Here is a 14,400-nt window from a genome sequence, read left to right on the forward strand (position 1 = left end):
TCCTCCAAATGAACAGTTCTATTTTTAACACACTTACTGGAAATCACTGTCCTCCAAATGAACAGTTCTATTTTTAACACACTTACTGGAAATCACTGTCCTCCAAATGAACAGTTCTGTTTTTAACACACTTACTGGAAATCACTGTCCTCCAAATGAACAGTTCTGTTTTTTTAACACACTTACTGGAAATCACTATCCTCCAAATGAACAGTTCTGTTTTTAACACACTTACTGGAAATCACTGTCCTCCAAATGAACAGTTCTGTTTTTAACACACTTACTGGAAATCACTATCCTCCAAATGAACAGTTCTGTTTTTTTCTAACAAACTCGGGTGGCAGCGTGTTTACCTGTGAGATGAGGATCTGGCCCTTGGGGAAAATGTCCTCCTTGTCCGTAGAGTTGGCGGTGGAGTAGATGTCAAAGACAGAGGACAGGCTGAGCACAAAGTCCATGCTGTCATCGTCCAGTCTGGTGTACTCGCGGGTCCACTGACAGGGATGGAAAGGTGTACATCAATAGGACGATTCGCCAGGATAATGTTATGAAAACATAAGGATGATTCTGAGTATGGCTTACTAAAAGAAAGAAACTACATTATATATGTTAAGGCGTAAAAGAAATGGCAGTTATCAAATTGTATGTATGCCGTGAAAGCAAATGTTTTGTGTCCGGGTGAAAATATATGGCAATGTTGTTTGTATTGTTTGATTTGATATATTCATTATCAGTAATGTGTGAATTTTATTCACCTCGAAAAAAATGAAGGAAACAAAAACATATATGACAGCAACGAGTAAGCTAGTTAATCAGATTGTTAGTAAAGTCTACAGTGCGCCAAAAGTGGTTTTAAGCGATTATAAAGTAGTGGTGTTATAAATCCATGCATGCAATTAAGCTGACACTACCTGAAATGCAACACAACTCCTCCTCACTAAAACAAAAGTCACCTGCGCTGTTCAGACAACCAGGCTAATGTCGGAACGACGAGCTAGCCTTCAACAAACAGCTTTCCCAAGCCATGCGGCGATGGAGAAGTGGTAATGGGGACAGGCAGAGGATGCTGCTGGCAGTTCCTAGTCACGACTCTGCACGCAGGCGGCTGTGGGGTGATGGTTGTCCGCCGTAGATTGGGGCAGATGCGCCCGTATCCTCCCACAGTGTCAGAGCAGCCCTTTTTAGGGACAGCACTGCTCTACCCACATGGGACGGGGAGATAAAAGGATCCCTAAACAAAGCCTGCCTCGCCTAGTACCTAGTAGGAAACCGCACCTACTTGGACATCCAACACTAGCGGTCGAAAACAACATAAGAAAAGAACCAGGAGTCATGCCCTGACTCCGGGTGCCTGGAATGTTCGCACCCTTTTAGACAGAGACGACAGACCAGAAAGGCGCACAGCGCTCATTGCTTGAATGCTTGATCGCTACCAGGTGGACATAGCAGCGCTGAGCGAAACCAGGTTTGCCGTACGAACTAAACTTGCACGACAGCTTGACAGCCTTCCACGTGGGATAAACGATAGGCTGATGACCCTGCGTCTGAATCTGTCCAAGGATCGCTTCTCCACAGTCATCAGCTGCAGTGCCTCGACGATGACCAACCCTGATGACATCAAAGAAGCTTTCTACGAGGAGCTCAGCCGCACCATTTCAGCGGTAGACAGAAAGGACAGGCTGATCATCCTTGGGGATTTCAATGCCCGCGTCGGCGTGGACTTCTCCTCGTGGCCAAAGTCCTAGGACAGCACCGCACTGGTAAGTGCAACTCCAACGGACTGCTTTTGCTCTCGCTCTGCGTGCAGCATGGACTGACCATCACCAACACCCTCTTCCAACAAGCGGACAAGTACAAGAATACATGGATGCACCCACGCTCCAAGCAATGGCACATGCTGGTCTATGTGATTGTCCAGCAGAGGGACAGAGGTGATGTTTCCATTACACGCTGCATGAGAGGAGCAGTCTGTTGGTCGGACCATCGCCTGGTATGCAGCAAGATGAACATCAGACTTGCACGCAAGTTCCAACCAGCCAGGCAGAAACCCCCTAGGAAGCTGAACATTCACCGCCTCCCTATCACCAAGGACGTGCTGCAGCAGCAAATCCAAGCAGCTCTCCAAGAAATTCCTGCATCGACTGATGTAGAAGAGGTATGGAGCACCTTTAGAGATGCTGTGTACACAGCAGCAGCTGACACACTCGGCTTCGTACAGAGGAGCCACAAAGACTGGTTTGACGAGAACGACTCTGGAATCTCTAAGTTCCTGAACACACTGCATATACGGCATCATGATCACATTTCCGATAAAGACTGCCAGAGGAAGAAGGACCAGTTCTTACAAACCAGGCAACTCGTACAGAAGAGGCTGCGTGAGGTTAAGAACACCTGGTGGGAGAGTAAGTCCGAAGAGCTTCAGTCCGCTGCTGATGCTCACGACATGAAGACCTTCCATGATGGTCTCCGAGCTGTGTATGGGCCGAGAGTCACAGTATCAACCCCTGGCAGAACACTTCAACACCCTCCTCAACAGGGACTCGTCCGTATCTGACGAGGTAATTGCAGCCCTCCCACAGCTACCAGTCATTGACTCGCTAGCTGCTCCTCCCACCAAGGCCGAGACCCGGAAGGCCCTGAAGCTGACAACGTCAGGAAAAGCACCAGGAGCAGATGGAATCCAGGCTGACATCTACAAGTATGGAGGCGAGGTGCTGTCAGACAAGCTGACCGCCCTTTTCCAGTCTATCTAGGAGAGAGGGGAGGTCACCCAGGATTTCAAGGATGCTTCAATTGTCAACATTTACAAACGGAAGGGAGACAAAACATCATGCGATAACCACCGTGGAATCTCTCTCCTCTGCATCGCCGGCAAGATCTTCGCCCGCATCATACTGAACAGACTGGTTGACCATGTCTCCAACACAGTCATCCCTGAAGCACAGTGCGGCTTCCGCTCAGGCAGGGGAACATGTGACATGGTGTTTGCCGTACGCCAGATGCAAGAGAAGTGCCGTGAGCAGAACAAGGAGCTCCACATGGTCTTTGTAGACCTGACTAAGGCCTTCGACACGGCGAACCGCCGTGGTCTGTGGAAGATCATCCTATAGTTCGGATGCCCAGAAAGCCTAATCCAGCTGATTGCGTCATTCCACGATGGCATGCAGGCGAGAGTACAGGAAAATACTGACATGTCGGATCCGTTCGCTGTGGTAAATGGAGTGAAGCAGGGCTGCGTCCTGGCACCCACACTGTTCTCCATTCTCTTCTCTGCCATGCTGATTGACGCCTTCCAAGTCAGTGACCGGGGCATCTACATCCAGTTTCGCACAGATGGCAAACTTTTCAACTTGCGGCGACTCCACGCCAGGTCCAGGGTGTTTGAGGCACTGTTGAGAGAGTTCCTCTTTGCTGATGACTGTGCACTTGTTGCACACAACCATGACGACATGCAATTCATTATGGACAGGTTCTCAACCTCCTGCAGGCGCTTTGGACTCACCATCAGCCTCAGCAAGACCGAGTCCATGTACCAACCAGCTAGCTCACAGAACGCCAGTGCCTCCCCCACCCCCCCCACCCCCACCCCCACCCCCCCCACATGCAATCAAGATAGATGACACACAGATCAAGTCAGTTGACAAGTTTTGCTACCTGGGCGGCACCCTATTGCAGCAACGGAGCCCTTGATGCAGAAGTGACGCTGCGCATCGCCAAGGCCAGCTCCGCCTTTGGCAGACTCAACAACAGGCTGTGGAACAACAAAGGCATCAGGCTCAGCACCAAAATCAAAACCTACAGAGCTGTTGTGCTGACCACCTTGTTGTACTGCTGTGAAACATGGACGACGTATCGCCGTCACATTCAACAACTTGAGCAGTTTCACCAGAGATGCCTACGAAAGATCCTCGGCATAAAGTGGCAAGACAGGGTCTCCAACCTCCTGGTCCTAGAGAGGAGAGGCCTGCCCAGCATTGAAAGCCTGCTGATCCAGTTCCAGCTACGCTGGACAGGACACGTTGTCCGCATGACAGACAGCAGGATCCCGAAGATGCTTTTGTATGGCCAGCTGAAGGACGGTCACCGCAAACTTGGAAGACCCTGCAAACGCTTCAAGGACACCTTGAAGACAAACCTCAAAGCCTGTGACATAGACATCGCTTCCTGGGAAACTGATGCCCTTGACCGCTCTCGCTGGAGGATGCTTTGCTCTAGTGGCATAAAGACGTTTGAAAACAAGAGAACGCTGGCCATTAAGGAGAAGCGTAAGCGAAGGAAGCAGGGCTCAACTTCTGGAGACGTTTTCCCTTGCAACACCTGTGGGAAGTGCTGCACATCCAGAATCGGCCTCTTCTCCCATATGAGGACACACACCGACAGATAAGCCTGCCTGCCTACTCATCCGTTGGTCCGACGGGAGACTCCAGTGTCACCTGAAATGCAAATAACTGTTTCATTTTAGAAACGGAAGGAAAGACAGTTGTGAAATGTAACACCTCCGATAGTTCTGAGCCAGGATGGTCCTCTTACCTCCTATTGTTCTGAGCCAGGAGGGTCCTCTTACCTCCTATTGTTCTGAGCCAGGAGGGTCCTCTTACCTCCTATTGTTCTGAGCCAGGAGGGTCCTCTTACCTCCTATTGTTCTGACCCAGGAGGGTCCTCTTACCTCCTATTGTTCTGAGCCAGGAGGGTCCTCTTACCTCCAATAGTTCTGAGCCAGGAGGGTCCTCTTACCTCTGTTTGTCCTGAGTTCTGAGCCAGGAGGGTCCTCTTACCTCCTATAGTTCTGAGCCAGGAGGGTCCTCTTACCTCTGTTTGTCCTGAGTTCTGAGCCAGGAGGGTCCTCTTACCTCCAATAGTTCTGAGCCAGGAGGGTCCTCTTACCTCCAATAGTTCTGAGCCAGGAGGGTCCTCTTACCTCCTATAGTTCTGAGCCAGGAGGGTCCTCTTACCTCTATTTGTCCTGAGTTCTAAGCCAGGAGGGTCCTCTTACCTCCAATAGTTCTGAGCCAGGAGGGTCCTCTTACCTCCTATAGTTCTGAGCCAGGAGGGTCCTCTTACCTCTGTTTGTCCTGAGTTCTAAGCCAGGAGGGTCCTCTTACCTCCAATAGTTCTGAGCCAGGAGGGTCCTCTTACCTCCTATAGTTCTGAGCCAGGAGGGTCCTCATACCTCCAATAGTTCTGAGCCAGGAGGGTCCTCTTACCTCCTATAGTTCTGAGCCAGGAGGGTCCTCTTACCTCTGTTTGTCCTGAGTTCTGAGCCAGGAGGGTCCTCTTGAAGATTCCCACTCTGTCCTGGAAGGAGGAGGCTGTGTCCACCAGTTTAGCCAGCAGACAGGGATGAGGCATGGTGCTCTGGGTCTTCAGCATCTTGTCCCGGATGGTCCTCAACTGCCCGAGGATAGGATCCAGTGTTCTGAGAGCTGAGGCCAGGTTGTCGGAGTCTGTTGTCCAGGGGTACTCACTGGTGGGCAGACGGATGTGGTTCTGCTGCAAGGCCAGCAGCTGGCGGTCAATCTGCTGGAGCTCCTTCAGACTGATCCTCTCGCTGATGTTAAGGTAGGGCGAGCAGATCAGGTTGGTCTTCTTCTGGTGCTCCAGGATGGACCCTCGCTCCAACAGCTGCTTGGTCTGCACCTTGATGGAGTAACGGTCAAAACTGTCTACGTTGCTGTCGCTGTTGTTGCTGCGGCACGCCCTCAGCATGTGCACCAGGATCTGGTGCTGGATGGAAGCCTGGATCATCAGCACCTTAATGGTTTCGTTGTTCTTCAGGGAGGACTGCTGGATGGCGTTGTTGATCAAGGTCACGTTGTCCGCCGTGTTCTGGATCAGAGGCTGGATCTGGTTGTGCTCGGGGTCTTGCTGAGAAATGAGAGAATTCCACATGTCCCGGATCTGTGTCAGCTGGTGCTCGGTCAGAGCTTTCAGGGAAGGAATGATCTCCTCCTGTGGGATGGGCTGCTGTTGGACAATGGCTTCCTGGTCTTCAAATGCTGAGCTGTCCAAGTCACCGTATCCAATGGGGACGTCTTCTTCGCTGTCGGAATCAGTTTGGTCCTGTTCTGGGTCGGCTGAGTTCTGCTTAGAACCGAAATTACCCATACTGCTTTCGTAAATGGCTGCCTGTTCGTCATCGATAGTCCCCTGCATCTCCGCCATCTGCTTGGTGTTGTCCACCAGCTGCAGCCAGACGGCCCGCTGGGTGATGTCCTGCAGGTGCAGCACGGCCTGGCTCAGCTTGAGGACGGAGTACTCTATGGCCATGATCACAGGCCGTGCGATCTGATGCTCCGTCCCCGCCTTCTCGATCAGCGTCTGCACTTTCTCCTGAATGTCGATCACCTCTCTCTGTTTGGCCTTTAGGAGATTCTGCTGGATCTGGATGACGAAAGGATCGGACATTTCTCTGTGCATCTCCTTCAGCTGGTGGGCGAGAGGCAGCAGGGTCTTGAGGATCCTCCTGACCTGGATGACGTAGGGTGCCTTGCTCCGCACCACGAACTCGGGCATCAGGCGGTCCAGCATGTCCTCGGGGTTCATGGAGGGCAGATTGCGGATGACGTTCCTGCTGACGAGGTTGAAGAGCAGGTTCTGGAAAGACTTGTTGATGATCTTGTGCTCTTTGCGCTGCATGTGCTGGTAGATCTTGTCCTGAACCTTGAGCTGGTAAGCGGGATCCAGCAAGTCACGGACATTGTATTTCCTGCGTGGATAGATGGCCGAGTTCTTGATGGACATCTGGAAAGACAACAACAGAATCACCCATGACGGTGTGATAGTTTCTAAAATCAAATGCGCATATTTTTATCTATGGGATAATCCATTATCAAATATTTTATATCTTTCTCTTCGTCTTCTGAGAGTAATGAGCATCAGACATTAAATCGGTGATATGCTCTGAGTGTGTGGGGCGAGGGGGAGACGGGGGGGGGGGGGAGGGGAAGACGGGGGGGGGGGGGGCAGGGGGTGAATGAGCGTTCACATGCACAAGCACTAATGTGTGTATGTGTCTGGAATCCCGCTGTGTCTGCACACCATTTCCCATTCATGTTCATACCTTTTATGTAAACGACTGACTGCTCCCCCAATATTCCATGTCACCCTACCTGGTGCACTTGGTGATAGAGACATTCTGTTATATTCTATCCTATTTCATTCTATTCTATTCTACTCTATTGGTTTAAACATCTGCTTGGCAGATGTGGTGTAGCGTATATGGATTTGTCCGAACGCAGTGACGCCTCCTTGAGCTACTGAAACTGAAACTGGTTTAAACATGATCGTATTCTCAAAAGCAAGGAAAGATACTGAAACCACACAGAGCAACAAGCCGTTAGTAAAGACACTGAAACCACAGAGACAACAAGCCGTTAGTAAAGACACTGAAACCACAGAGACAACAAGCCGTTAGTAAAGACACTGAAACACACAGAGACAACAAGCCGTTAGTAAAGACACTGAAACACACAGAGACAACAAGCCGTTAGTAAAGACACTGAAACCACAGAGACAACAAGCCGTTAGTAAAGACACTGAAACCACACAGAGACAACAAGCCGTTAGTAAAGACACTGAAACACACAGAGACAAGAAGCCGTTAGTAAAGACACTGAAACACACAGAGACAACAAGCCGTTAGTAAAGACACTGAAACCACAGAGACAACAAGCCGTTAGTAAAGACACTGAAACACACAGAGACAACAAGCCGTTAGTAAAGACACTGAAACCACAGAGACAACAAGCCGTTAGTAAAGACACTGAAACACACAGAGACAACAAGCCGTTAGTAAAGACACTGAAACACACAGAGCACAACAAGCCGTTAGTAAAGACACTGAAACCACAGAGACAACAACAAGCCGTTAGTAAAGACACTGAAACACACAGAGACAACAAGCCGTTAGTAAAGACACTGAAACCACAGAGACAACAAGCCGTTAGTAAAGACACTGAAACACACAGAGACAACAAGCCGTTAGTAAAGACACTGAAACCACAGAGACAACAAGCCGTTAGTAAAGACACTGAAACACACAGAGACAACAAGCCGTTAGTAAAGACACTGAAACCACAGAGACAACAAGCCGTTAGTAAAGACACTGAAACCACAGAGACAACAAGCCGTTAGTAAAGACACTGAAACCACAGAGACAACAAGCCGTTAGTAAAGACACTGAAACCACAGAGACAACAAGCCGTTAGTAAAGACACTGAAACACACAGAGACAACAAGCCGTTAATAAAGACACTGAAACACACAGAGACAAGAAGCCGTTAGGAAAGACACTGAAACACACAGAGACAACAAGCCGTTAGTAAAGACACTGAAACCACAGAGACAACAAGCCGTTAGTAAAGACACTGAAACCACAGAGACAACAAGCCGTTAGTAAAGACACTGAAACACACAGAGCAACAAGCCGTTAATAAAGACACTGAAACACACAGAGACAAGAAGCCGTTAGGAAAGACACTGAAACACACAGAGACAACAAGCCGTTAGTAAAGACACTGAAACCACAGAGACAAGAAGCCGTTAGTAAAGACACTGAAACACACAGAGCAACAAGCCGTTAGTAAAGACACTGAAACCACAGAGACAAGAAGCCGTTAGTAAAGACACTGAAACCACAGAGACAAGAAGCCGTTAGTAAAGACACTGAAACCACACAGAGACAACAAGCCGTTAGTAAAGACACTGAAACCACAGAGACAACAAGAAGCCGTTAGTAAAGACACTGAAACCACAGAGACAAGAAGCCGTTAGTAAAGACACTGAAACCACACAGAGACAACAAGCCGTTAATAAAGACACTGAAACCACAGAGACAACAAGCCGTTAGTAAAGACACTGAAACACACAGAGACAAGAAGCCGTTAGGAAAGACACTGAAACCACAGAGACAAGAAGCCGTTAGTAAAGACACTGAAACCACACAGAGACAACAAGCCGTTAGTAAAGACACTGAAACCACAGAGACAACAAGAAGCCGTTAGTAAAGACACTGAAACCACAGAGACAACAAGCCGTTAGTAAAGACACTGAAACCACAGAGACAACAAGAAGCCGTTAGTAAAGACACTGAAACACACAGAGACAACAAGAAGCCGTTAGTAAAGACACTGAAACCACAGAGACAGTCTATTCTGTTCTTTTCTGTTCTATTCTGTCCCTGCCCGAATATTCCCCGTGATCCGGCCTGGTACACTTGGTAACACAGACATATATTTCATTCCACTCTATTCCATTCTGTTCTTGTCTAGTCTATTGTAGTCTAGTGTAGTCTAGTCTAGTGTAGTCTGTCGTGTGTTGTGTTTTAGGTCACATCACCTTCCACTGGTTGGCGGGCTGGCGGGGGTCAGGCCTGTGCAGGATGGTGACCAGGGACTGCAGGTACTGACCCTGGTGCCAGGACTGAGCCACGCCCTTCACCACAGTGCTGCTGCTGCCGTTCAGCACGGCGATCACTCCCCACTCTGTCTTGGACGACTTCTTGGGCATCTCCTGACCCACTGTCTCCTGCACACACACACACACACACACACACACACACACACACACACACACACGTTATGTTCTTATTTGCTCAGCAGTTGTTCTAGGGCATTGCCTGTCCAACCGCCTGCTACTAGAACACATCCACACGTTACGTCATGTCTTTAACACACCCACACGTTACGTCATGTCTTCAACACAACCACACGTTACGTCATGTCCTTAACACACCCACACGTTACGTCATGTCCTTGACACACCCACACGTTACGTCATGTCCTTAACACACCCACACGTTACTTCGTGTCCTTGACACACCCACACGTTACGTCATGTCCTTGACACACCCACACGTTACGTCATGTCCTTGACACACCCACACGTTACGTCATGTCCTTAACACACCCACACGTTACGTCATGTCTTTAACACACCCACACGTTACCTCATGTCCTTAACACACCCACACGTTACGTCATGTCTTTAACACACCCACACGTTACGTCATGTCCTTAACACACCCACACGTTACGTCATGTCTTTAACACATCCACACGTTACGTCATGTCCTTAACACCCACACGTTACGTCATGTCTTTAACACATCCACACGTTACGTCGTGTCCTTAACACACCCACACGTTACGTCATGTCCTTAACACACCCACACGTTACGTCGTGTCCTTAACACACCCACACGTTACGTCACGTCTTTAACACACCCACACGTTACGTCGTGTCCTTAACACACCCACACGTTACGTCATGTCTTTAACACACCCACACGTTACGTCGTGTCCTTAACACACCCACACGTTACGTCATGTCTTTAACACATCCACATGTTACTTCGTGTCCTTAACACACCCACACGTTACGTCATGTCCTTAACACATCCACATGTTACGTCATGTCCATAACACACCCATACGTTACCTGATGTCCATAATACACCCACACATTACGGCATGACCTTAACAATCCCACACGTTACGTCATGTCTTTAACACATCCACATGTTACGTCGTGTCCTTAACACACCCACACATTACGTCATGTCCTTAACATACCCACACATTACGTCATGTCCTTCACACACCCACACAATACGTCATGTCCTTAACACACCCACACATTACGTCATGTTCTTAACACACCCACACGTTACGTCTTCGTGCGCCTTCCGAGTGGACGGAGTGATGCGTGATCGTGGAGTATGACATTACGTCATATCCTTAACACATCCATACGTTACGTCATGTTCTTAACACATCTACACGTTACGTTATGTCTTTAACATATCCCACACGTTACGTCATGTCTTTAACACATCCACACGTCACTTCATGTCTTTTACACACCCACACGTTACGTCATGTTCTCAACACACCCACACGTTATGTCATGTATTTAACACACCCACACGTTACGTCATGTTCTCAACACACCCACACGTTACGTCATGTTCTCAACACACCCACACGTTACGTCATGTTCTCAACACACCCACACGTTATGTGTTGTTCTCAACACACCCACACATTACGTCATGTTCTCAACACACCCACACGTTATGTCATGTATTTAACACACCCACACGTTACGTCATGTATTTAACACATCCACACGTTACGTCATGTTCTCAACACATCCACACGTTACGTCACAACCTCACAATGAGAAACCAGATTGTGACAACAACAATACATCACAATAAAGTACAACACCATACAAAGCAACGCAGCACAACACAGCAAAGCATAGCACAACGCAACACAACAGCACAGCACGGCACGGCACGGCACAACACAACAGTACAAAAATACAACATGTAAACAGTACAGGAAACAAACCACAACAACAACACAACAATACAACATGTAAACAGTACAGGAAACAAACCACAACAACAACACAACAGTACAACAATACAACATGTAAACAGCACAGGAAACAAACCACAACAACAACACAACAGTACAACAATACAACATGTAAACAGTACAGGAAACAAACCACAACAACAACACAACAGTACAACAATACAACATGTAAACAGTACAGGAAACAAACCACAACAACAACACAACAGTACAACAATACAGCATGTAAACAGTACAGGAAACAAACCAAAACAACAACACAACAGTACAACAATACAACATGTAAACAGTACAGGAAACAAACCACAACAACACAACACAACAATACAACAATACAACATGCAAACAGTACAGGAAACAAACCACAACAACACAACACAACAGTACAACAATACAACATGTAAACAGTACAGGAAACAAACCACAACAACAACACAACAGTACAACAATACAACATGTAAACAGTACAGGAAACAAACCACAACACAACACAACAGTACAACAATACAACATGTAAACAGTACAGGAAACAAACCACAACAACAACACAACAGTACAACAATACAACATGTAAACAGTACAGGAAACAAACCACAACAACAACACAACAATACAACATGTAAACAGTACAGGAAACAAACCACAACAACACAACACAACAGTACAACAATACAACATGTAAACAGTACAGGAAACAAACCAAAACAACAACACAACAGTACAACAATACAACATGCAAACAGTACATGAAACAAACCACAACAACAACACAACACAACAGTACAACAATACAACATGTAAACAATACAGGAAACAAACCACAACAACAACACAACACAACAGTACAACAATACAACATGTAAACAATACAGGAAACAAACCACAACAACAACACAACACAACAGTACAACAATACAACATGTAAACAGTACAGGAAACAAACCAAAAGAAAAACACAACAGTACAACAATACAACATGTAAACAATACAGGAAACAAACCACAACAACAACACAACACAACAGTACAACAATACAACATGTAAACAATACAGGAAACAAACCACAACAACAACACAACACAACAGTACAACAATACAACATGTAAACAGTACAGGAAACAAACCAAAACAACAACACAACAGTACAACAATACAACATGTAAACAATACAGGAAACAAACCACAACAACAACACAACACAACAGTACAACAATACAACATGTAAACAATACAGGAAACAAACCACAACAACAACACAACACAACAGTACAACAATACAACATGTAAACAGTACAGGAAACAAACCACAACAACACAATCAAAGAAAAGAAAAACTCACAAACCACAACAACACAATCAAAGAAAAGAAAAGAAAACTCACAAACCACAACCACAACACAATCAAAGAAAAGAAAAGAAAACTCACAAACCACAACCACAACACAATCAAAGAAAAGAAAAGAAAACTCACAAACCACAACAACACAATCAAAGAAAAGAAAACTCACAAACCACAACAACACAATCAAAGAAAAGAAAACTCACAAACCACAACAACACAATCAAAGAAAAGAAAACTCACAAACCACAACAACACAATCAAAGAAAAGAAAACTCACAAACCACAACAACAACACAATCAAAGAAAAGAAAAGAAAAGAAAAACTCACAAACCACAACAACAACACAATCAAAGAAAAGAAAAGAACAGGAAAACTCACAAAACGCACACAACCAGACAGAAGGAGAGGGCATATTGAGGGAATGAAAGAGAGAGAGAGAGACGGAGAAAGAGAGAGAGAGACAGAAAGGAGGAGGAAGAGAGAGAGACAGAGATGGGGGAGAGGAAGAGAAAGACAGAGGTGGGGAGAGAGCGAGGGGGGCAAAGAAAGAGAGAGAGACAGAGACGGAAGAAGAGAGGAAAAGAGAGGAGGAAGATAGAAAGAGAAAAAGAGACAGCGACGGAGAGGAAGAGAGAGAAAGAGAGGGGGAGACAGAAAGAGAGAAGGGGGTGGTCGAGAAATAGGGAGCAGTGAGACAGGTTATAACATATATAGATACACGCGCCCACACACACACACACACACACACACACACACACAGGCCCTGACCATGATGTCGGCCTTCAGCTGGTGAAGACTGATGTCCGAGCCGAGGTCAGGGATGTCGCGGACCTGTCCCATGCTGTACTGGGGGGAGGTGGGTTCTGGGAGGTCCGGGGCCGGGGAGTTCTCGTCCCTGCTGTAGCACTGCCACGGGAACCAGCTGTCACACGCCTCCTGCCTGGACACACAGCCACCCGGTTTTCACACAGCCACCCGGTTTTCACACAGCAACTCCATTTTCACACAGCCACCCACTTTTCACACAACCACCCGCTTTTAATTTGTCTGAGAACACAACCACCCCTTTTTCACTTTTCTGAGAAACATAATCAACTGACTTCCGGTTCCCTGAGACACAGAATCACCCGTTGTTGCCTGAGACACAGAATCAGCCGATGTTGGGACACAGAATCACCCGATGTTGCCTGAGACACAGAATCACCCGATGTTGCCTGGGACACAGAATCACCCGATGTTGGGACACAGAATCACCCGATGTTGCCTGGGACACAGAATCACCCGATTTCAAATGGTCTCCAACATAGATCTGGGCAATACATTCACCCGATTACAAGTTCTCTGGGCAATACATTCACCCGATTACAAGTTCTCTGGGCAATACATTCACCCGATTTCAAGTTCTCTGGCAAATATATTCAACCGATTTTAAGTTGTCTTGGAAATAACATTACCCGATTTTAAGTTATCTTAGAAATAACACTACCCGATTTTAAGTTGACTCATAAATATCATCACCCACCATGAAACGGTGTGACTGATTTCACTGAACCATGTGTGACTGATTTCCCTGAACCATGAAGTGGTGTGACTGATTTCCCTGAACCATGAAGTGGTGTGACTGATTTCCCTGAACCATGAAGTGGTGTGACTGATTTCCCTGAACCATGAAG

At 47.0% G+C, this 14,400-nt stretch overlaps 1 protein-coding gene across 1 annotated transcript in view; it reads right to left on the reverse strand.

Annotated features, from left to right (window-relative positions):
• Window positions 1–14,400, reverse strand: part of LOC143293109 (uncharacterized) — a 109,792-nt gene that overhangs the window by 13,344 nt on the left and 82,048 nt on the right. Inside the window, exons 24-28 of the mRNA XM_076604017.1 lie at window positions 13,959–13,991; window positions 13,496–13,667; window positions 9,337–9,525; window positions 5,239–6,741; window positions 354–494 (exon numbers count right to left, since the gene is read on the reverse strand). Coding sequence (XP_076460132.1) covers window positions 354–494; window positions 5,239–6,741; window positions 9,337–9,525; window positions 13,496–13,667; window positions 13,959–13,991 — 2,038 coding nt within the window. The remainder of the gene's footprint in view (window positions 1–353; window positions 495–5,238; window positions 6,742–9,336; window positions 9,526–13,495; window positions 13,668–13,958; window positions 13,992–14,400) is intronic.

The sequence above is a fragment of the Babylonia areolata genome, chromosome 18 (genome assembly GCF_041734735.1).
Source record: "Babylonia areolata isolate BAREFJ2019XMU chromosome 18, ASM4173473v1, whole genome shotgun sequence".
Classification (NCBI taxonomy): domain Eukaryota; kingdom Metazoa; phylum Mollusca; class Gastropoda; order Neogastropoda; family Buccinidae; genus Babylonia; species Babylonia areolata.